At 41.3% G+C, this 26,116-nt stretch overlaps 1 protein-coding gene across 1 annotated transcript in view; it reads left to right on the top strand.

Annotated features, from left to right (window-relative positions):
• The window catches only part of LOC311226106 (vesicle-associated membrane protein 7-like), a gene marked incomplete at its 5' end in the record, with an annotated part of 38,634 nt that extends 13,060 nt beyond the window's left edge, over nucleotides 1-25,574 (top strand). The window contains 3 exons of the mRNA XM_084311481.1: nucleotides 12,333-12,400; nucleotides 13,997-14,089; nucleotides 23,678-25,574. Of these exons, the coding sequence (XP_084167607.1) occupies nucleotides 12,333-12,400; nucleotides 13,997-14,089; nucleotides 23,678-23,746 (230 nt within the window). The remainder of the gene's footprint in view (nucleotides 1-12,332; nucleotides 12,401-13,996; nucleotides 14,090-23,677) is intronic.
• Nucleotides 25,575-26,116: the final 542 nt, after the last annotated feature.

Below are 26,116 nucleotides of genomic sequence, written 5' to 3'. Positions count from 1 at the left end.
ATATATTTATTTTTGTATAGATTAGACTAACCATGTTCCCTACACGACCATGCTGTGTACAGTTCTGGCCCTTTCTCCCTCAGTTACATGAAAACGCAAGGGTTGTGTTTGTGTCCGGTAGGGGTGGACGGTATAAACGGTATAGAAAGTTTGTTCAGCTCTAAAGTAGCAATGACGTCACCACAGATATGTGCGAACTGGACAAATCATTTAGGAGCCCGGTGTGCGAGTCATGGCTTTGCGTAGTGGCCCTGTCAACTTCATCATAATGGACCGAGCAGAGCGGACCAGACTAGCTCTTCGGCCCTGCTGCGTTTGACAGCTGTGTGACAACTTCTCTCGCGAGTCACGCAGTTTCTATGTGTAATGTAAACTACGAAGGGTCCAATGGTCGACCGTCTCTCCACTCTCCTCTCTCCACTCTCCTCTCTCCACTCTCCTTTCTCTCCACTCTCTCTCTCCACTCTCTCTCTCCACTCTCTCTCTCCACTCTCCTCTCTCTCCACTCTCCTCTCCACTCTCCTCTCTCTCCTCTCTCTCCACTCTCTCTCTCCTCTCTCTCCACTCTCTCCACTCTCTCTCTCCACTCTCCTCTCTCTCCACTCTCTCTCTCCACTCTCCTCTCTCTCCACTCTCCTCTCCACTCTCTCTCCACTCTCTCTCTCCACTCTCTCTCTCTCCTCTCTCTCCACTCTCTCTCCACTCTCTCCACTCTCTCTCCACTCTCTCCACTCTCTCTCCACTCTCCTCTCTCCTCTCTCTCCACTCTCTCTCCTCTCTCACTCTCACTCTCTCACTCTCTCTCTCCACTCTCTCTCTCCTCTCTCTCCACTCACACTAGTTTATCAGTGAGCTGGATACAATCCTACCTGGAGGGGAGGGAACAGATGGTGGAGGTAAACGGTACCCTATCCCCCCCCTCACAGTGAGCTGTGGTGTTCCACAAGGAAGCATACTAGGACCGCTACTATTCCTAATTTATGCAAATGACATGTCATCAGCTTGTGACTGCGACTTGTTCCTGTTTGCGGACGACTCAGCCCTGCTGGTCTCTGACAAGAACAAGTTACAGGTTGAAAAAGCCCTCAGCTCGGAACTAGGCAATCTGCATATGGCTCGCCGACAACAAACTATCATTACACATGGGCAAAACAGAGTCCATTCTCTTCGGTTCAAATAACAAACTCGGCAAGACCGACGGCTTCTCGGTTACAGTGGGTGACAATATTATCACAAGGAAAGATGAAATTACCTACCTGGGTTCCATCCTAGAGGCTAATCTTTCCTGTGACAAAATGGCATCCAATGTAATAAAAAAAAGTCAACCAACGAACGCGATTCTTGTACTGCATCTCCTCTCTGGTAAACAAGAATACCCTGAAGACTCTAGCAGGAGCACTCATTCAAGGGTACTACGACTATGCTTGCACCTCATGGTACCAAAGCACCTCAAAGGCACTAAAAAACAAATTACAAACATCTCAAAACAAGCTAGTCAGACTACTGCTTGACCTGACTCCTAGAACCCACCTCACCCCTGCCCACTTTGACAACCTAGGATGGCTTAGAGTAGACGACAGAGTACAGCAACTTGCAATGGGCCTGGTCTACAAGATACACTACGCGACCAAGGTACCCATGTACATGTCAAAATACTTCCCAAAGGTCAGTGAATACCACGATCACAACACCAGAGGGAGCTCCACAAATCATGTAAAACCCAGATTCGGCTCAAACAAGGGACTAAACACGTTTCGCAATTATGCCACATCAATGTGGAACGCCCTACCTAAAGCTGTAAAGGAATGTGAATCACTACCCACTTTCAAAACCACTCTCAAAACACCTACAGTACGTGAGACTGCAATTCGAAACTGGCCCCTAAAAATGTCCTAACCTAGTTGTACAGTAAATGACCAAGTAAGGCTTTGTCAGTATTCCAATGTACAGTGTAAAATGTGTGTCCCCTACCCACCCCCCCCACCTCCAATGTACAGCCCTCACCCACCCACCCAACCCCACCCCACCCACCCAACCTCCTCCAATGTACAGTTTCTACGCCAAATGTATATACACTCTTTTTCTGGACACTTTTGTATCACAAACAGTACTGTATTTGCAAATCTGATATGTCATAGATGTAGCGTATAGATGTAGCAGTACTGTCTATCTGTATGTCATGTAGTAAGAGACTATGGATGGAAAACATTGAATGAAGCTATGGGTAGAAATAAAATGGGCAAAACGCCATAATTTATTGAGTCAGATGGTATATTCATCACTAAACCATTTGACATTGCAACCCATTTCAACAACTACTTTGTTTCCAAGGTAAACACAATTAGAAATAAAATGTTGCCAATGAGTGGTAAGCTGTCAGACTTCGCTTTACTCCAGTCATGTGTGTACAGTGAATACAGCAGGGGCAGAACGCAGTAGATTGAAATAAAGGTGTTCTATTTAAATTTCAACCTGATTCAATTGGATCTTTGTTTCCATATGAAGTATCATAAAATGTATCATATGAAATATATAAATTATTAAATGTATCATAAATATATTAACAATATAGACCAGAACATTACCTCAAGTGACTTTACTTTGCAGTAACATTGAATTTGTCAACATGCTTCTGATGCACCGCTGATAATGGGCTTTGGACTGAAGACTTCATTATGTCAATGTTTCATTTTCTTTCATTTAGGACACCATACATTTACTGATGTAACTCCCTGACCATGCATGCTATATTTACACATGTCGTATTGCTGGATTCAGCACAAGTTCACAACCATTATTAATCTACATGAGTTTATATGTCTCAACTCTCATACGGCCAGGCTATATTTTGGTTGTTTTTTCCTTTGGGGTTGTATAACAATATCTATCAATTTAACAATTTTTGCAGTAAAATATTTTTATACAAGAATCCATTTCATATATGGGAGACCTTAGAGATGAGGAAAAATATGCTTGTGTTTTGTTCTACCTCCGGTAGGGGTATCTCAAAAACTAAAGCCCTTTTTGACAGTTTGTCACAGCACTACAAGGAGCTAGCGGCAGCGCGTACCACTACCAACCAACTTGTGTTCAGCTGCGGTAGCAGTGGAGCGCTGCTGACTGATTATTATGTTTCGCGTTTTTAACAACCAACTACCAGATTCACTCGTCACTGTACATCACCTCTGAGCTCTGAAGTATAAACAAAGCCCATACAGTTATGAAATGCGCTGAACTAGAAAGCGTAACGTTATTATTATGTTTCGCGTTTTTAACAACCAACTACCAGATTCACTCGTCACTGTACATCACCTCTGAGCTCTGAAGTATAAACAAAGCCCATACAGTTATGAAATGCGCTGAACTAGAAAGCGTAACGTTATTATTATGTTTCGCGTTTTTAACAACCAACTACCAGATTCACTCGTCACTGTACATCACCTCTGAGCTCTGAAGTATAAACAAAGCCCATACAGTTATGAAATGCGCTGAACTAGAAAGCGTAACGTTATTATGTTTCGCGTTTTTAACAACCAACTACCAGATTCACTCGTCACTGTACATCACTTGACTTCAGCTCCAGCAGCAGCAGCGGCGGTGCTCCGTTGAAGCCCTTCAATGACAGCTGCTCTCATATTTTGCGAATGCATAAACTATATCTTAAATTATGGCTATGTGTCTAATATGGCTGTCGCTTATCAATGACTTCACGACAGCCATATTAGACACATCGCCATAATTTAAGATATGCATTCGCAAATATGAGAGCTCTGTCATTGAAGTGGGTGGTGGCAGCATTACTAACAGTAGCGATTTTTATTGTTTTGTCATGACCAAACATAATCCCAACATAGATAGGAGGTGTACTGTATGTCAAATGTCGGTCATCATGTGGTGGAAGAGTTTAGTACAGTCACACTGAACTGGTTCGAGCAGCGCGTTGGTTCGACCAGCGCTAATGCCGCGTCTCTCAGCGGAAAAGGGCGTGTGCTAGGGCGGTCACGTGGCCGTGTGGCCAATCAGAGAAACGCTGAACGAAAAGCTAGCACACACACGCGTGCAGTACACACGCGTGCAAACACGTGCAACCATACACACACTGCTACGCGTGCACACACACGCGTGCATACACGTGCACACATACACGTGCACACACACGTGCACACATACACGTGCACACACACGTGCACACATACACGTGCACACATACACACGCGTGCAAACACGTGCACAATTTTTTTTTTTTTTTTTTTTTATAAAAAAGAAATTACTGCAAAAACGAATCTGTGAGACAGGATACGGTCGATGACAGATTACTTAATTCAGGGTTTAACATGATTTGTTGAGCTTCCTCTGGTGTTGTGCTCGTGGTATTCACTGACCTTTGTGAAGTATTTTGACATGTACATGGGTACCTTAGTCATATAGTGTATCTTGTAGACCAGGCCCATTGCAAGTTGCTGTACTCTGTCGTCTACTCTAAGCCATCCTAGGTTGTCAAAGTGTGCAGGGGTGAGGTGGGTTCTAGGGGTAAGGTCAAGTAGTAGTCTGACTAGTTTGTTTTGTGATATTTGTAATCTTGTTTTTAGCGCCTTTGAGGTGCTTTGGTACCATGAGGTGCAAGCATAGTCGTAGTACCCTTGAATGAGTGCTCCTGCCAGAGTCTTCAGGGTATTCTTGTTTACCAGAGAGGAGATCCGGTACAAGAATCTAGTTCGTTGGTTGACTTTTTTTAATGCTATGTAAATACATGTTCACAACAAAGAAATGTATTTTGTTTTTAATTCTAAACGAATATGTATATTTCCCCCATGGGCTACAGGTCATATGTATTGTCATTTCACTTCTACATACATGCTATATAAATAGCCTATTGTTCAATTATGTATTGAATGATTATGCAAGCATTTGAGAGTAGCCACACCATTATACCCCAGCAAAATTATCAAAGGATTAATACTTTTTACGTGGACTTTTGGTACAGGATGGAAAGGGAATTCATCAAGGGCCCATCTAGCTGGATTTTGACAGTTGCTCACATAAAGAAAGGCTGCACCAAGTTCCTGTATTTTAAAATGTAAGGCTGCAATTCGAAACTGGCCACCGTAAATGTCCAAACCCCCCACCCCCACCCCCTCCTAATAGACAGTCTCCTCCCCACCGCATGTATATATTCTCTCCCCGCCGTATATGTATATTTCTCTCCCACCCACCCACCCACCCCCTCCTAATGCAGGCCTGTACGCTGCGATGATATGATCGCGAATTGCCCCTTTAATTGGCCGTTGCGATTGGTAAATATTATCTGGGGGCGGGCTTGCGAGTAGTGCTTTCAAGCCTTGCATTCGCATTTCACTCCTAAATTATCCAATGCGTGTGATGACGCCACTCACGCGAGCTGTCAGTGCGACACAAGAATCTGTCGGCAATGAATGAACTTACTGCGATCACCGATAGCCTGAGTGAAAAAAAAGATTTGCGCGGAGTGAATCTGGGTCACGCTATATACTTGGAACTTGTAGTCTATCGTGCGATTAAAGACCAGGTCCCTATCTGCGTAGTCTATACATCCAACACCAAATCTCATAATTCCTAGCGAAACGAAACTGAATATGGCCGCTTCCTTTAAATAATAATATGGCTCTTGCTCCGCAAGAACAACGGAGTGGATAATGGATATCAGTCAATTTTATGACAACCACGTCCGATGTGGAGAGATGATAAGATGATGATGATTGACGTGATGATGTGATGATTGATTGACGGGGACACGGAAACGTCTAACGTTCAGGATCAGCCATGCATTACGTGAGTACCCCACTATTAGGACGTGAAATACTGTCTACTTAAATTGACACCGCGGATCAATAAAGTATCAACCTATCTATCTAATAATGAGACGATATGCAAATAATATAATACTAATAATTGTCGGTTCCCCGTATATGAAATGAAATGACTGCTGGTAAAATCACTGTTTATTTCTCGTTTTGCATAGTATTACATTCCACTTCTATAAACAATCAAAGTCCTACCGTAAGAGCCTCATACGGGTCAATTAAACCTTTTTTATTAGTCTTTCCTTCGAGCTAAGTTGGACTGAACATTTCACTGTCAAAAGCGCAAATGTAAATAAGGTTGCGTTGCAACAGTTTTCAAAATAAAGGTCATATATACAAATACCTCTCAATTCTTATAAAAAAAAAAGTCCCGGATATACATAAACATTAATTGGCATAGATCTCTATAAACGGCCCAACACATTGATCACTTTAGGCATACACTGAAACCAGTAACATCACAAATATGAAGCAGGTAATTACCCATACAAATAATAAACCTTTCATGAGGTTATTTACAATAATAATAATTCATTTGATTTCTAAAGCACTTTTCATTGTGAAACAAATGTATGCAGAGTTTCTTCTCCTCCTGATTAATGGTGTGTGTGTGTTGTGATGATCTCATTCAAGGAGCACTACACAAGCGCGCGCGCACACACACACACAGTTTGTTGTTTTTGTTCTATTAGTGATTTACACACTCTCAGTTGGTTCATTATAAAAGATACAAACCTGAAAACAAACGCACTTAAATGTTAAATAAAAGGACCACAGTAATGAGGCAGGAGGAACATATTTTTTTTAATAATGGTAAAATTGTTATTAAAAAATTTGCCCCTAAAAAATATTTTTTGCCCCTAAATTTCTCATTTAGGGGCAAGTGTGCCCCTAGTGAAAAAGCTTAGCATACAGCCCTGTAATGTACAGTCCCCTCCCCATCTATACTCTGTCAGGATCTATGAGTAACAGTACTGTATATTTGAATACCTTATATGTCACAAATGTATCAGTACTAAATACCTATATGTCCCTATGCCATAAATGTCATGTATGTTGAGTATGTCATAAATGTCAATATGAAATGAAAATGGGGGACCCTGATGTAAACAAGACAAACGTCTTTCTCTGGTCTGCATCCCCTTAACAATTGTGTGTATTTATTTTTATTTATCCTTTATTTATCCAGGAATGTCCCATTGAGATACAAGATCTCTTCTTCCAGGGAGTATTGAGCCGTACTGTATTGTACCCATTCTGCAATCTGTTAAATAAAGTTTTCATTCATTCATTCATTCATTCATTCATTCATTCATAGCAGTCAATGTATTCCTACGCTTCACTGCCCCCTGGTGGAATCTTAGGGGAACAGTATACAACGAAATTTCAGGGGAGCTCCCACAGACCGTAGTACAATATATACATACATGAAACACATAACACTGTACATATAACAGAATATTTTAAATAATAAAGTGCATGATGAGCGGTAACATAGTGGTTTATCAAGTCCAGGTAAGTGCATGGTGCATGTGAGGAGACAGTCAATGAGCGTTTAACAGTCTGACTGCTTGGGGGAAAAAGCTGTTCATAAGTCTTCAACTCTGTATGTATGGACCGGTATCTCCTCCCTGAGGGAAGGAGCTGAAAGAGGTGATGTGCTGGATGAGACAGACTGGTCCTTGATAATACACTTGGAGCGGTGGAGGCAGCGGGAGGTGATGTTTGTTAGAGGAGTCCCGACGATCGTGCCTGCCGCCTTCACCACCCTCTGTAGAGCCTCTTGCTCTGCCTTTGTGCAGCTGGAGAACCACACAGACTGAGTGAGAGTGGTTTTGAAAGTGGGTAGAGATTCACATTACTTTACAGCTTTGAAGGGAGCTGGATCTTTTAAGAATGTATTAATCATCTACCAAAGTGTGAATAAAAAGATATAGGTATATTTTAAGTAATCTGTCATCGACCATATCCTGTCCCCGAATACTCACAGATTCGTTCTTGCAGCAAAAAAAAAGATATAAAAAAAATAAAGAAAAATTAAAAAAATAAAAATTCTTGCAGCAAAAAAAATATATATAAAAAAAATTAAAAAAAGTAAAAAAATAAAAAAAATAAAAAAGCAACGTGCACGTGTGTGTGCACGTGTATGTGTGCACGCGGTGTGCACGCGGAGCAGTGATGCGGTGAGTGGATCGTTCGTTCGCTCTGCGACCTGTTTCATCCCCCATATGTGTGTAGGTGTGTGCATGTGGGTGTGTCATTTAACCTTGGGTCGCATTGTAAGGGGAAAATGGCTGACCTGATAAAAGCGACAGGGCAATTTCTTTGGTTCACCATTTCACTACCACACTACAAAGGGTTACAATATAAGATACAAGATACTTTAATGCCACACAACAATGGTTGGTGGTAATTGTTTTCGGTACAGATGTTAAGCACTGGTTACATCAAACATGAAACAGACATCAAACCAGGGGCGGATTTAGGATTTTAACTTCGACACCACAACCTTTAACTTATACCACCACCTTAAAGCAGACAAAAGGCACTTAAATTCACACCCTTTAATTAATGAAGCAAACTATAATAATTTATAATAATAATAATAATAATAATAATAATAATAATAATAATAACAATAATACACTGTTTGTATAGCACCTTTCATACAAGAATTGCAGCTCAAAGTGCTTCACAGCAGTACAAAAAGACAGGCATAAAATGAGCACAACATTGGCAGATCAAGAGCAATGCATAAAGTGCAGACATAAAGCATAAAATAGATAGCAGTAAAATAGACAAAGTCAAGGTAAGACATAGAACATTAAATCACATCGTTTTTCATATTAGGATCTAAGATCTAGGGTTAACTCGCCGAACGTTGAGCGCCAGGACCCCCGAAAACCAGAGTATAGTCAGGTTTTCATCGTTGTTTCTTTTATTCGATATTTCCATTCATAAAGACATGCTGGCAGCCTGTGTTATCACTGGGGATGGGTCTGAGATCTCAAAAGTCCAATACCGCCGCCTAACACCTTGCGGCCGCTATTGCACTCCATTTGAAACGATGTGGCTTGGTGTCTGTCATTTTGGAAATGACACCAGACCACCCTGAAACTACACTCATATTCACGACGGTATAAAACGGAAATGTATGGATGGAAAAATGATCAGTTTTTTGCATCTTGACCGGAAGAAACTCAATGACAATCGACTATATTATTAGATCCATAGCTATAATATATAATATAGCTTTAGGCCTGCAAACACAGCCACGTATCCCCATGTTAAAAGGCGCTGGCCTTTCAACAGTAACAGTAAACAGCGCCATCTGGCGCTGAAAGTGTTAATATGCGTCTTTGTTTACGGTTTGATTATCACTGATACAAAGTAAAATAGTGCAGTGCAATAAAATAGTTAGTAAAATAGAATAAAATAATGCAATAGTGCATTGCAATAAAATAGTTATCATCGTATTCTTTCGGGAGGCCGGTAAGGAGTGCATTACAGTAGTCGAGTCGGCTTGAGATAAAGGCATGGATCTGGTTTTCAGCGTGCTTTTGATTTATAAATGGCCGTACTTTAGCTATGTTTCTAAGGTGGAAGAATTATGTTTTTGTCAACTTGTTGATTGTGATTTAAAGCTTAGGTCTGAGTCTACCATAACACCAAGACTTAACTCACTCAAATACAGTTAGCAGCTGGATAGACTACAGATGAAAATGTGCTTCTGCTAAATCTGGTGCAAACATATTTTCATGTAACAATGATTAATTGTCAAAAAAAAAGAAAAAAAATTATGATATTTTCTTTTTTTCTTTTTTTAATAGATTCAGGGCTTTTCAGAAAACATTCAGGGCTTGAGCCCAAGTAGCCACCCCCTAGCCCCGCCCCTGCATCAAACATCAAAAATGTCAAAAACGCCCCCCCCCCCCCCCCTCCCACTCCCACAATAAATACATATATACATAAATACATATAGGACAGTCACGGTAACAGTGTCAGTCAGTGACAGATGCTTGCCCGTCTGTGCAAAGGGGGGCGGGCCAGGGTGTTCAGTGTTTGATTTTGATTTGATTTGATTTGAAGTCTTTATTTCGAACATGCAATGAATACAACAAACAATAACAAAAAGCAAAACAACTCAATCTGCATGTTCGAAAAGGAGTAGGAAGAAGTATACACTTATTTAATCCTACCCCTTTTCCACTACTCAAATGAGTGTACTATTTTAAACATAAAAAAGAAAAGAAAAAAAAATATATATATATATGCAAAACAAAAAACAAAAACTATATATGTATAAAATAAAATAAAATAGAAAACAAAATAAAAATGTAAATACCCGTGAATATCAAGTCCCTTCCTCATCCCTGTACCTTGTGAACATAATTTCCTTATACATCAGTTTGAATTGTCTCATGTTTGGACATTGCTTTAGCACCACATTTAGACTGTTCCACAGTTTCACTCCACATATCGAGATGCAGTGTTTTTCTCATGGTAGTGCGTACGTTTAGCACCTTTAAATTGTGTTCTCCCCTCAGATTATAACCCCCCTCCCTATCAAAGAACTGCTGTGGGGAAAAAACTGTTTGTGAAGCGTGTGTGTTAGGATGGACCTGTAGCGACCTGAGGGCATGTGCTGGAATAAGTGGTGTGCTGGGTGAGAGGGGTCGTTGACTATTTTAACAGAGCGGGTGACTGTGCGTGAGGTGTAGATGGAGTCCAGAGAGGGGAGGGGACAGCCAATTATTTTGGAGGCTGTCTTGATGATGCGTTGGAGTTTGTGTTTGGTGTGTTTGTCAGTGGAACCGTACCAGACTGTGATGGATGAGGTAAGGATACTTTGAATTATGGCAGTGTAAAATTGGACCAGCAGGTGTTGTTGGACTCTGTACTTCCTCAGTTGTCTGAGGAAGTACAGGCGCTGCTGGGCCTTTTTGATGATGGCAGTGGTGTTAATGTCCCATTTGAGTTTATTGCTGATGTGGGTGCCGAGGAACTTGAATGAATCAGTTTGGGTTATGGGTTGGTCTGCGATGGTTATTGGGAGTATGGGTGTTTTTTTTTAAGTCCGAAGTCTAGGGCAATTTCCATGGTTTTGGAGGTGTTACTGTTGAGCAGGAGGTTGTTGGATGCGCACCACCTCACTGCTCTGTCCACCTCCTGCCGGTAAATGGACTCGTTGTTGTTGGAGATGAGGCCCAGGATGGTGGTGTCGTCGGCGTACTTGAAGGCCTTGACTGAGCTGTCCAGGGGGGTGAACTGGTTGGTGTGAGGGAGAAGAGCCAAGGGGAAAGGACGCAGCCCTTTAGGGTAGGGTTAACGCTTTTACTACCACACTACAAAGGGTTAACGCTTTCACTACCACACTACAAAACTCATGTACATATACCGATATGCCCTACTTTGATTACTTGTATTATTGCACAATGTCATTCTATTGGATTCTTATTATATTATTATTATTGTATTATGCACAATCGTTGCGGGCAAGACCCCCCGCATTTCATTGTATACTTGTATGCCGTGACAAATAAAACTCTTGACTTGACTTGACTACAAAGTGTTAAAGCTTTCACTACAACATTACAGAAGGTTAACCCTTTCACTACCACACTACAGAAGGTTAACCCTTTCACTACCACCCTACAAAGTGTTAACGCTTTCACTACCACACTACAGAAGGTTAACCCTTTCACTACTACACTACAAAGTGTTAACGCTTTCACTACCACACTACAGAAGGTTAACCCTTTCACTACCACACTACAAAGTGTTAACCCTTTCACTACCACACTAAAAAAAAGTATTTATTTATTTAACCAGCAGGTCAATTAATAAGAACAAATTCTTATTTACAATGACCGCCTGGCGAGAGGACAAAAGGTCCCCTCGAAAACGCACTGACTACCATTAACCCGGTTAACCGTCTGTAGTAAGTTCATGAAGTTCATGAAGACCTTAGTGTTCTTAGCTGATGACCTACACACACATTTTTAATCATCAATATTGAATTTTCCTACCAGGACCTGTTGCTGAATCATTTACCACCTAGAGTAGAGTAACCCAGTCATTTGAAGATAACACATAAAAGTGCAAGAGATGGTGTCTTGTGATGTCTTAAAATCGTAAAAGTAAAACTCAAGTTACCCCCCCCCTGCTCCTATCACCTCTGTCACCCCACATTGCAGGTCTGGACAAAGCTTCAGTCAAAAGAATGTGTTCCATTTTAATCCCTGGATTATGATATAAACCATCTAGTGTTCACTGTGTTAGAGCCTTATTAACAGATTATTGGCCTCATACATCTCACATTTACTCACTTGAAGGGGAATGTACAGATATACCGGGACATTTCCACATTTAGCGTAACACTTTTTGTTTTAGTAAACAATAAATAATAATAAACTAGCTTTAAGCTCTCTTTATGCCTCCATTATCACTGTCATCTTGGTTGACAGAGTCGTCTGTGTTCTTCTTCTCCAGACTTGGTAGCTCAGCGAGGAGAGAAGCTGGAATTGCTGATTGACAAGACAGAAAACCTCGTTGACTCTGTGAGTTTAAAGGCCCACTAATGATCATCCGGTTGGGAAAGCTTTACTTACAATATTCTCACACTTCTGTTCTCGCAATAATCAGTTAATATAGACTAAGGCTGAGACCACTTATCGATAACTGTGAAATCGATAAGTGGCGTCACTTATCGATTTTTTTTGCATGTGTACATTTTTTAATAATAATAAAATAAAATAAATGTAAATACTTTTTTCTTAAATCTTTTTTTATTTATTATTTAACGTTAGTTTGTGTGTGTGTCACGTGCACTCACTGTAGTTTTTGCGATGCTGTAGTTGGCCCACAACAGCGAGTAGTATTCTTTTAAAATAATAATACAAAAATCTATTTATCGATAATTTTGTCCCGATTTATCCATTCTTCCAAATGGCATATCGTCTCAGTCTTAATATAGACTACCTGTTTTTGCTCTAGTCCTGTAAATAATCTAGTTGCACCCGGGACGTTAATCTATATAATATACTGTATATATATATTTTATATATACTGGTGTATATATAGTGTATACATATATTTATATTCACCATATATATATTTATCCATATCTGCACATAATCCTTTTTACATACCTGTAGATACTATATCTATATCTGTTAAGGCTGTCAAATATATCGCGTTAACTCCCGATTCTATTAATGCCACAAATTTTTTTAACTCAAGATTAACTAATTTTTTTTTTTTTTTTTTTTTTTACTAGACTTCACTCAGGTGTATTATTGATGCTCTCATTGATACTATGTTTGTTTCTGAAGTGTGTGTGTGTGTGTGTGTGTGTGTGTGAGATATAGAGAGAGAGGGGGGTGAGAGAGATGAGGAAGGGGCAAAAGAGAAAAAGACCTGTGAGAATGTGTGTGTGAGGGAGAGAGGGGGGTGTGTGATTAATCAGCCCTTGTGTGTGTGAATGTAACAAGTTCCTAACGTTTTCTTTCCCCTATTATTTCATGCACACTTTATTCATTGTTTTAAATTATTATTTTCTTAAGTTATTTTGTGCATCACTCTGTTTTGAATTTGATGCAAATTTGCAATGCATGAGGGTCATCCTTTTGTGTTAAATGGCTGCACAAAGCAAGCATTTGTTGACTCGCATGTTGATAAGAGTATTAAAACTTGGAACTTGAAAAAGATCTGTTTAAGGTAAAAAAAAAAATGCGATTAATTTGCGATTAATCGCGAGTTAACTATGGACAATCATGCGATTAATCGAGTTAAATATTTTAATCGTTTGACAGCACTAATATCTGTACATCCCTTACCTACTCTTACTAGTTATACCGCTGACCAGTGACTTACTACCATAGTGTCTTTATACCTTTATCACTGTACATAATAATACTATAACACTGTACGTAGATCTGATTAGTACTATTACTCAGCACTACTCATTTATATAATTTATATCTAGTTTAATCACCTGTATTTTTATATTGCACTTTCCTGTTACATTAGTCTAACAACTCTGGTTAGATGCCAAACTTCTTTTCATTGTACTGTACTTGTGCTGTACGATGACAATACATTTGAATGCAATCTAATAACCCACGTATCAAATGTCCCCTTCCTCCCTCCTCCAGTCAGTCACCTTCAAGACCACCAGTCGTAACTTGGCCCGTGCCATGTGTATGAAGAACCTCAAGCTCACTGTCATCATAGTGATGGTGTGTCTGGTAAGTATCTTAGAAGCCGGTAGGAGAAGAGACAACATGCATTGACCTAGCCCCTGAAAACAGAGCAGTGTTTTGCAGGACGGACACTATATCAAAAGTTCACACCTCGTTTCTCACCTGTGTCGCCCCTCGCCCGCAACATCCAAATCGTTGCTCCGTGATCGCTCTAAACCTGTCTGGCTCGGGAATCTGAAAAAGTTTGTAGATGGCAGAATACCACCCATTATTTACAAATGCATCCTATTTGACACTCCATGTCTGAGACTGTCACGCTTGCCAGTTGCCAGTACATGGAGTGCGACGTCACCAGCAAACTTGTTTCAGCCTAGCGTTGTGCGGTGAAAGCAGAGCAGCTGTATCACAAGAAATGCATAGGTGAGCCAGTTCAGTTTTTGGGGCCTTTGATAGTGTCCATCCAGATGTAAAAGTCCGATTTGTAGGGCATCAAAGACGGAACAAAAAACGTCTTACTGTCACGCACTCTTCCTAATATACTAACATACAACACTGTAGCACTCAAGTCTGAACACTTTGAACATTGTTACTCGGCTGATCGAGTTTTACCCTTCCTACTGACTTGTCGTACAAAACTTGTAAGTTGCTTTGGATAAAAGCGTCAGCTGAATTACTAAACGTAAATGTTACAGGACATAACACAATCACAAGTTTTTTTTAATCACTTTTTTTATTTTCAATTTTCATTTGACAACATAATAATAATAATAATAATAATAATAATAATAATAATAATAATAATAATAATAATAATAATAATAATAATGACTGACAATGACAATGACAAGATAATAAGAAATAATAAATACAGACCAAAACTTAACTAATAAATACAAGATACCAAGTAAAAAATAAAAACAACACAAAAGACAATAGACATTAGACAATAGACCCCCGGATCCCCCAGGACCAACACCACACCCCGCCGCTACATTGTGCCCTTGACCACCTCGGCCACCGCAGTCCACAATTAATTCAATACCTGCCTGTCCCACCCCAACCACACGAGCAGTCGAGATCTCCAAATAAATAACATCCAGCAATGTCAGGGACCAGTTAATTACTGTGAGTTTCTCAGGTTCTTTCCATCTCATAGCTATGCTGTAACACCTGCCAGAATAATTATTTTCTGTTGTATGGATGTTGGTAGTAAAGATATATCGTTTAGAAGTAATGTTGTTGCCGTGAGTAGGGATGCCCCCCGGACCCCGGTTCTAAACGGGAACCGGTACTAAATTAGAAAAAAACTGAGTATTTATAAGCTCCGACGTTATCGGTACTGCTATCGATACTCTAGAAATTATTATTACTATGAGTTTTTTATTTTTTTCGAGGAATTTAAACGTTGCGAACTATCTCTCCCCTCTCTGTCTCTGCACGAGAAGCGAGCCGCAGCGAGCCATTATTACACACACTCATCGCGAGCCGCTCACACTCACACATACACATACGGGTACTTAAGGGAGGTGCCAGTCAGTGGCTCCGTGCTGCTGAAGCGCAGCACACAGACCGAGCTCTGCGCTCGTCATGGCGGAGAGAGCAAAGCGCTCGAAAGTCTGGGTACAATTTACGAAAGTCGACTGCACGTTGCCACAAGTGCAATAAAACATTTGCCAGTAAGGGTGGCAATACAAGCAATTTGTCAAAACATCTGTTGTCAAAACATAACATTAGTCTGCAGAAATGCGTTGTTTTTGACTGCTTTGCTCGCAGTGTTCCATCTGCATCCACGTCCACTGCAGGTAAGCCAAGATACGGAGTTAGCTAGGCTAATAACGAATTATTATGAATAGTGTAGTGCCGGAGGAAAAAGGAATAATCGTAGGCAACGTAATGCTTGTTTAATACACAAGACAACTTCAGTCAATGCAGAACAAGAGCACATGTATATCGCCAGAACAGTAAAGATCACAACAGCAAGTGCAACCGCAATAACTGTCCCCTCTGGCCGCGGTGCCAGATCAGTAGTTCCCTCCCACTACACAACACAGTAAGAGGAGAACACAAACCATAATGTAGTCACTACAATAGGCTAATAAATAAAATATAATTGCTTAGCTAATTGTTTAGCTACAAATATATTAGAAAGATGAAAGATCTTCAAGCTGAGGCTGCAGCCACCATGTCCCAGCCTACCCCTCCTCCCTCTACCACCACCGGTCCCAGCAAGCCCAAAGTCCCTTCACCCTAGCAGCTAGAGGAAGGATGACAGAGTGTCACAGCCTCTACTAATAACATGGAGTATTGAACCGTTTTTAACAGCTGGGTATTGGGTGGGACATTCTGATTTAAGAACTTCTAAATAAAATAGAAAGTCCCAAAATAGTTAATTTATCTGACTGCTTGTATTAATTGATAAAAAAGTAGCCATGTTGTGCAGTAATATAGTTATATAAAAGAATAATAAAGCAATGTCGATTCTGTAATCTTTTATTTTGTTTTGCAAAATAAAAAAGAACCGATAAGAGTATCGATAAGGTACCGAACCGTTAAGCAGTATCGATAAGTGTAGTAGTATCGATAAAATCCTAACCATACCCAACCCTAGCCGTGAGTGGAATTGATATATTACAGTTGCTTGAGAGTTTAGTTGCTATAGATTTCCAAAAATGGGCTACTGGTGGCCTGGTATATATACGTTTTTAACTTGTTTTTTCTTTTATTCGATTTTAATATCCTATTCAATGTCACAGAGCTGTATTTTGGCTGGAAAAGTCATATTGGGACTCGGAAAGTGCAGTACCGGCCAGATCCTGGTATTGGCGCTGTCTCGAGAATGCAGTTTCCCCTGTTGCACACTTGGTGTCACATTTTTTTCGCTCCGGGCGGACTTTTTCTGTTAGTCTGAAGTAGGCTTGGGCGGTAAAAATTTTTTCATACCGTCATACCTTGAGCCGTTAAACCCCTGTAGTGAATCACCAAGCCAATACGCACACACAGTCGAACTGGAATGGTTTACCAAACATACACTCCCGGCATTCATAACTTGTACGTTCATCTTCCATACGCTTAACCATAACATAACTTACTTACCGGTACCCAAACAACGCGTCCCAGAGTCCACATTCATGCACGAATCCATTTAAAAATGTTAGAAAAACGCTCCGTTTCCCGATTCCTCAATCCAATGTCTGGAAGTGGACCCATGGTCCATCCATTCGACCTTAACACTTTAACTGCCGGGAAACGCTTTACAGCGTCATTCCCGGCCAATGCTCAAGTTGCCGAAGGACGCTTTACAGCATCTTTAATATCAATATTTCAAAAATCTGTGATCGGATTCATATTTCCCCTCCGCTGGCCTGAGATCCACCAGGAGGACCCACTGAGCTCTCTGGCGGTTCAGGAGCGCCATCTGGTGGCCGATCGGCGCAATCGCCAAACAGGAAGTGCTATGGAGGTTGTGCTGGTCGGCCATATTACTTCCGGGCACTCGGTTTGGCTGCCGGCACTCTGGCTCGTCACAATATAATAGCGATCCATTGCCAATAACTCGATAAACAACATGATTTGGACGTATATAGTATTATACAAGCTGGAAATGGTTCATCAGGATAAACATCCCATAATCGAAAACGGTCTACACCACGCTGATCGTCCAACGGCGCGAGGAAGATCCGGTGAGATTCAGCGTTATTCTTGAACGTGTTCCATATAAACTGTTATGATGAACATATGACCCACACTAGATGAAGTTTCAAGTTCAAGTTTCAAGTTTCTTTAATAGTTGTCATACAGAAGTACAGAATACTTTTGTACAAAATGCTTCTTACTGTTGCGCTCCAGAGACTGTGCATGACAAGATAAGTATGAAATAAAAACATAGTAAAATTTAGAAGTAAAAAAAGAGGTCACAGTGTTCAGTTTAGACATATGTACAATGTTCGTAGACGTAGTTACCATACAATATACAATACTGTGCAGTGTACTAATATACAATACTATACTATATAGTGCAAGGCACAAATGGACGAGGTGCAGTTTAGGTACAATTCACAGTAGGTGTACGAGTTGTAGTGCAAATCCTTTATCAATAAATATAAAGTGTAAGTGTGTTTGTGTGATCTAAAGTGTGGAGAGTGGGTGCTGCAGTGTGTTGTTTGTTTGAGTGAGTGTGTGCGTGTGGGTGTGTGTGCTGTGTGCATTTGATGGTTGTTGCATAGTGATTATTGTTCGTTTAGCGATTTTTTCTCGTTTAGCAGCCTGATGGCCTGGGGATAGAAGCTCCTTCTGAGTCTTTCTGTGCTCGCCTTAAGACTCCGGTATCGCTTGCCTGACGGCAGCAGTTCAAAGAGGCAGTTGTTCGGGTGGCTCGAGTCCTTAATAATTCTCTTAGCCTTCCCCTTGCACCGCTTGTTGTAAATGTTCTGGAGGGTGGGAAGCCCCCCTCTAATTGTGCGTTCGGCTGAACGTGTCACTCTTTGTAGTCTGCTACGGTCTTGTGCAGTGCTATTCCCAAACCAGGAGGTGATGTTGCCGGTCAGGATGCTCTCTATTGTACATGAGTAGAAGTTCCTAAGGATCTTCTGACTGACTTGGAACTTCCTTAGGCGCCTGAGGAAGTAGAGGCGTTGTCGTGCCTTCTTCACAACACTGTCAATGTGTGTGGTCCATGTCAAGTCCTCGGATATGTGGGCTCCGAGGTACTTGAAACTGTTCACTCTCTCAACCGGTGCCCCGTCGATGCTGAGGGGGCTGTAGTCCTTGACCCCCGACCTCCGAATGCTGAATGATATAACGCTGCCCACGGAATTATAAACGATCCCCCGCCCATCCGGTCATCATCAGATCATTCTAGAAGTACGTCCAATTGAAATTTTTTATATCGCCCCGATTGCCATCAAACTGTATTTCATCATCAATATAATGCATTTGGGGCTATAGATCACGTTCTGGAGAAAGCTGCAGAAAGAGATGAAAACATACTTATACATTAGACCATACTTTACTATGAATATGTGAATGAAAAAGTTTAACGTTGCTACACAATGAACAATACATATAGGACTTTGAATGGGCCCTAATAATGGCAATGTAGCAATAGAATTTAAAAAGTTATAGCCATGCAAAGAAGGGGTACTTATCCATAGACAAATAGAGCTGGCAACCCATGGTATAGCATGAATTTAACCTCCGGCACCCATAGTGTTAACACATTCTGTGCCACGCAGTTTGCCCATCTTATACCACTCTCTGCCAGTGCTGTAAGCCTATGGATTCGCTCACCTTCTTTGCAGGGCTATAACTTTTTAAATATTATAGCTATATCGACATTACTATGGCCCATTCAACATCGGGTATCTATCGTTCCGGATGTGGGAACGTTATATTTTTCCATTCATACATTGTCGTGTTAGTACCGCTGTGAATATAAGGGCGCTTTCACATATATTTTTGGTGGACTCGGTGCGGACTCTGTGCGGTTTCGGGGGTGAAGTTGCAACATTGTTGCATTCTTCATTTGGTTCGTCTGCATTCACATTGCAATTTGTCAAGTGCACCAAACTTTCTGAACAATGCCACACGGTCGAAAAGGGCGCCCGTCTATTGGACACAATAGCGAGTGGAAATGTGTGTGTGTGTGTGTTTGCGAGCACTAACGTGTGTGTGTGTGACTGCGAGCCCCCGCGTCCCGCATATTGAGAGGATGTCCTTCTTTTCGAAGCAAAAAAAAAACATGGGTCTAAAAGCCCCTCCCTACAGTAAACGTAGCAACCCACCTCTTGTCCACCCACACACATTGCTCTGCTCGTGACGCTACCTCATATCTGATTGGTTAAGTAGTAATTTAGCGCTCTGCTCGTGAGAGGTGACTCACTTCCTATATTTGGTCCGCGTTTGGTCCGATGAAGCGAACCGAGACCTACGTTTTCAGGTGGACCAGAGTTTGCGTGTTTGGTCCGCACTGTTGTTTATGATTCCTTGATTGTCAGTAACGGCTTTCTTTAGTATGACATCATACGTTGATCAGATGGATTTCAATGAAATAAATGGACAATCGAGCTGGAATTAACGTCGACAGTGGCTCGGGGGGTAGAGCAGTCGTCTGGCAATCCGGAGGTTCCCGGTTCGATTCCCGCTCCTCCCGGGCAGCGTGTCGATGTGTACTTGAGCAAGACTCTTAACCCCTAATTGCTCCCGATGAGCAGGTTGGCACCTTGCATGGTTGCCTCCCCGTCGGTGTGTGAATGTGTGAGTGAATGGGTAAAAATGTGAGTAACAAATTGTAAAGCGCTTTGGATAAAAGCGCTATATAAAATAGCAGCCATTTACCATTACCTTTTTTGTCAGTTTCCATACACATTAGTAATTTCTTAACACATCCAGCGCCAAAAACGCTGTACAGCGTTATTGTCCGCCATGCGTTGACCGCCAACATCGCTGTGGGCAACGTTATATCATTCATCTAGTGTGAGTGATATGATCATCGGAGCAGTTTATATGGAACACGTTAAAAAAAAACGCTGAATCTTACCGTAGCTTCCTCATAGCGTTGGGCGATGAGCGTGGAGCAGAGATATTCCTATTATGGGATGTAGAAATACCCGATCCATTTCCAGGTTGTATAATAGTATATACGTCCAAATCATGTTGTTTATCGAGTTATTTGCAACCGATCGACATCCATTGTGTCAAGATGGAGTCCTGCTAATGATAGCGAGTGCCCGGACGAAATATGGGTGAGCACCACTTCATCCGCATCACTTCCTGTTTGGGGCGAGCGGCCGATCGGCCACCAGATGGCGCTCTTGAACCGTTGGAGAATTGAGAGGGGCTCACCAGTACATATAATGTCTCCGGGGGAGAAATATGATTTTGATCACAGATTTTTGAAATATTGATATCAAAGACGCTGTCCAGCGTCTTCGGCAGAATAAGCATGGCGGGGAAAGACGCTGAACAGCGTCTCCGGCGATTAAAGTGTTAAGATTTTATGTAAATTATTGTAAAAAATAACATTGTATTACAGTTAGTTCGCAAAGTCCAATCCTTCACCTTTTTATGTCTATTTTAACACATTCAGCTCAGCTCCAGTTAGAGCTGTCCCAAGCCTGTTTTTGGGATTCGAACATTCGCCAGGGTTTTTCAAACGGATGTTCAAACCATCGTTTTTAATCATGCAAACAATTTGCTCCTAAATAGGGAGGTGTAGTCTGACGTCACTTTGGACCGCCTGCGAGGTCCACCCGTATAGGGATTTATCTTTGGGAAAATGGATTATCGGCTACAATTCTACCTCATGAACATTTGGAAAGCTTTCCATTTTTGCACAAAATTAGTTCCCTTCTATCACTAACATTATTTGTTAAGCATTTTTGGTTGAAATAAAATTCAGCTTTTTATTTTTTTGTACAATTAATTGCGAATATTTTCATGTTGAGCTATAGATTGTGGATGAATAAGCACAGAAAGGTACACCATGCAAATGTTGATGCTTTATTTGTTTTAAACTAGACGATTTAGAAATGGGCAATGGGCAAATACATTGTGTTTTCAAGATGATGGACCGGCCGGAAACAGCAATCATGTAACCACTACACCTCCCTATAGACCAGGAAGTAACCACTACACCTCCCTATAGACCAGGAAGTAACCACTACACCTCCCTATACTAATAGTCTTTCGGGGTATTTTATTTTGAAAAATGGCCACTTCCGCCCGCGCCTCAACCCAGCGTAAGCGTACTGTTGAGTCTTGACTAGCAAAGTTTAAGCACATAGCGCACATTGCTGCGGTTGAGTAGTAGATGTACCTACTTACTGGTCACGGAAGGCTTGAATAACGTTTGAATGATAATCCATTTGTTGAAACAGCTTTGTTGGCCGACGGCTCCTTCTATCTTAACGTTAGCTAAAGCTAAAGGGCTGCGGTCTAACGTTACATAGCTTAATTAACGTGTATAACATACCTGTGTAACGTTAAGCAGCTTGTGTTCCGCTGGGAAAGCATCACTGCATACACTTTGTTTAATCCAAACGTCCATTCGGAAACGTTGTATTATGAAACCAGTATGAGATGCTGTTGACGCTGTCGGAAAGTTGATGCTCACATGGCTTTTTTGTTTATCCCGTCATTCAGTGAATAATAATGGCAGGGTGATGATCAGAGCCAGATCGGGGCTGGTCTTTGCATAATGCACGTGTTATAGCCAATCAAAGGGAGAGATACATTTTTTTAGAACGCACATGGCCACGGGGGGGAAAAACGATACACACACACATACACACAGACAGACAGACCTGCTGGGAGCACCAATGCGACAAGGGAAAACATCCAGTCGCACGCCACTGAGATTTGGTCGCAAAATGCTGTACATTGTGGGTGGCTCTGAAAAGAGCCTTTAGAGTAGGACAGGACAGCACAGGACCTCTACATTACGCCACGTTTGAATCACGTGGGAATAGGGCTGGGCGATATGGCCAAAAATGTTATCACGATAACGATATGATAATGTTATCATATCACTCGATACATTTTTAACATATGTATGCTTATTTTGCAGCAATTCTTTGTCGTTGCCGCCATCTTTAGTGTTACAGCCCCTCACACTCCAGTTATCAGGCTGCAGCTGGTTTGAAAGCTAAAGTAAACAGGCTTCTCTGCTGGCTGTGGCTCCAGGGGAGTTGAATAGTTCTGGCTCTGATAGTTTCTTTTCTATCTGTTGGTGCTTTTTTGGTGGACAACCCACCGCACATGTGCACCGTGACTTGCGAGTCGCGACTGGAGACTAGCTCTGCTAGCACACATAGCCTACTGTGTACAGAAAGCAAACTAAATACAAATTAGAAAGCAAACTAAATAAATGGACAAGAGAAAAAGAAATCTCAATTTGGTCAGTATTGTCATTTGGACAAGCAAAGCCATTACTTTAAGATGCAGGCAAGAAAGACAAGTCTGTCCACTGTCTCTGGTTTTAAAACTGCCCTGTTGCAAAAAGATATATAAAAATGATTGATATTTCTTTTTATTATCGATCGATACCGATTATTAAAATATATCGCGATAATTATCGTTTTATCGCCCAGGCCTACATGGGATATGATTGGTCCATATCTTAGCTGGCATTTTGATATAGGAATAGTGGAGTATACTACATCCTGTAGTCTTTGTGGTGAGACCGCTGCTGCTTCTAAGGAGCGCCATGACACCGCAATTACAGGGTCCAGCCAGTTTATCAGGGGCCTCAGCGAGGACCAGAAATATAACTTAAAACCGGGGATTGCAAAGTCCCCATCCTGTTTCCTACGTTGAGTGGTAGTTATTTTGATTCTTGGGCGTTTATTAATCCAAATTAATTTGGCTATCATAGTTTGAGTAACACAATCACAAGTTTAAAAAAAACTCATTGAGAGAAAAAAGCCCAGAGTGAGATCCACAGGTATGACTGTCTACTGAATTTGTCTATTTACTCACACACACACACACGCACACACACGCACACACACGCACACGCACACACACACACACACACACACACACACACACACACACACACACTTTAGGGGCAGTTGAAAGGAAGTGTGTCATCTTTAGTATGTGTTATGACCTCCGCTCTGTCTCTGCTCTCTTCAGGTTGTCCTCTACATCATTGTGTCTGCTGCCTGCGGAGGCCTCAGCTGGCCCAGCTGTGTCAAAAAGTGAGAGAGCGGAAGAGAGAAAAAGACAGAGGGAGATAAAGGAAAAGAGGAAGAGAGGGAGAAGCTCTTGTTTAGCTCCCACTTCTACCCAAAGTTGCCAGTGGACACAAAGGGAAACGCCACTCTCCTTCCTGTATCGAATCGGTTTCCTCCAGCGTCAACATCTGGGGAGCGCTCGTTCTCCACCACCTCTTCCCCCACCTCCTCCTCCTATCTCTTGTTCCCCTCCTGGGCAGCGTGGACATTGACAGGGAGTCTTCCATTCCCCACACGTAACGGACTGCAGCCGTCTTTGATGGATGCCTGTCCGGAACATTCTTCTTGTCTTATGCTAGTGCGGTAACGCTCATCTTGTCTCATGCACTCATTAGGCCTAATCTTGTAAACCTGTGACAATAACTTTGACCCCCATCCATGTGGGTGATTCAAGCTGATAACCGGAGAAAACCACTCGGATATTACAGATTTTAACTTGTTAATTGTCTTGCTTTTCCTTATTAAGAGAATGGATAATCTTTAAGAAAGATGTATAGCACATGCAAGCTTCTAGATAAGAGTAATTTTAGTTACTCTGTCGCAGACATCTTAGTAGGAAAACAACAGGAAACAGTTATTTGTAATAAGTAACAGGTGATTGTCATCAAATGACGACGTGACCAATGAGCTTTTGGCATTGTGCCATATTGGTAGGCATGACGCGTCATTAGAATACTACAGTACAGTATCTTGATGAAGATTTAATTCTAACTTGATGATGATTCATCTAACAAAACGTGATGCAGTGTGTGTCTGTTTCCTCCCCACGGTATGCATCTTCTGTTTCTAAAGAGGTACCACAAGAATCAAATGAGATGCCCGCTTTTGCTCGAAGACACTGATATCCTTGTATGTTTTGCTATCATCGAACGGTTACAAATGTCTTCTTCGATGAAATGTAACAAGAAAAGAAATACTGTACAAAACTATTTGATTATACAAATCAGTATATTTGGTTATCCATGGAAATGTAATAGTTATCAAATTGAGGCAGTTTTTTTGCAAATATCTTGCTCTTTCCCAACAAATTACCATAAGAGTACGTTTCCCTCAAAGAGGTTAGGCTCATTAGAGAGCCTATCTCAGATTCCGCCCTCTTTTCTCTATCTTCCTATCATGACTTGCTGTCCGAGGAAAGCGACAGCCGTGATTGGAGGATACAAAAACGAGGCCGTCGTTTGAGATGCTTGGCGTGTCTGTGTCTTTTTTATTTTTTTGTTATCACAGTGCACTTTTCACATTGTACAGTATGTTTGCTTCCTGCCATCATATGGTTTATAATCATATAATTATTTAATTATTGTACATCCAGATTTGAAATAATAAAATATTATAGTATTAATGTTGCTTTGATCTCTACAGGGGAAGAACACCGATCCTGTTGTAATGCTAGACAGTCTACTAGAGATAAATATATTTTGGGCAGATTAACTTCTTGTCCTTGCCATGGTTAAGTTGACGATGAAAACAGTTGACTTTAAGATGTGTCTTGTTGGAGGTATTATGAATGTGAACAGTCCCTAATCTTATCTACCCATGCCTCTTGCTACTGTTGGACCCAGCAAGTATATTGAGACTGGGATTTTAGCAAACGAGAAATACTTCCAACATTCACACTGGCTGGGTGTTTCTTACAGAAAACATTAAGGGTTTTGAAAATTGTCTTGTAAATCTTGTAGACCGATACCTATGAAAACCTGGTGAGTTTGAAATACTGTGTAGAATGTTTGGCTACAGTATGTAAAAATCCACTTGTTTTATGCTTACACGTGGAATTATTCGTTACATAAGACATGGGGCCCAGTCATGGAAGGTGTAATGTTAGTTTATGTACATAAAGTACTTGCTTACTAAAAGTCATGTTCAAGTCGATTTGTCAATCTAGGGGAATGATGCACTCTCATTTCTGGGTAGGTTTATTGTGAGCATTTTATGGGATACTACATACTCCCCCCCCCCCCCCCCCCCCCCCCCACATTATCTGTAAGAACATCACAATCATCTCACAAAACGTGACTGTCTTTCATCAAGTTCTGCTAACAGTAGTACGGCAAAGTTAGTTTCTGATGTTAAATTAAATGCCCACTATATAACAAAGGGTGTCCTTGAATTGTGACGTTTTATTTACACAGGTGTTCCACAAGGAAGCATACTAGGACCGCTACTATTCCTAATTTATGCAAATGACATGTCGTCAGCTTGTGACTGCAACTTGTTCCTGTTTGCGGAAGACTCAGCCCTGCTGGTCTCTGACAAGAACAAGTTACAGGTTGAAAAAGCCCTCAGCTCGGAACTAGGCAAAATCTGCATATGGCTCGCCGACAACAAACTATCATTA

Source organism: Notolepis coatsorum, assembly GCF_963971535.1.
Source record: "Notolepis coatsorum genome assembly, chromosome: 3".
Classification (NCBI taxonomy): Eukaryota; Metazoa; Chordata; class Actinopteri; order Aulopiformes; family Paralepididae; genus Notolepis; species Notolepis coatsorum.
The sequence above is the reverse complement of the archived record's forward strand: the minus strand, read 5'-3'. Positions and strand labels throughout refer to the sequence as shown.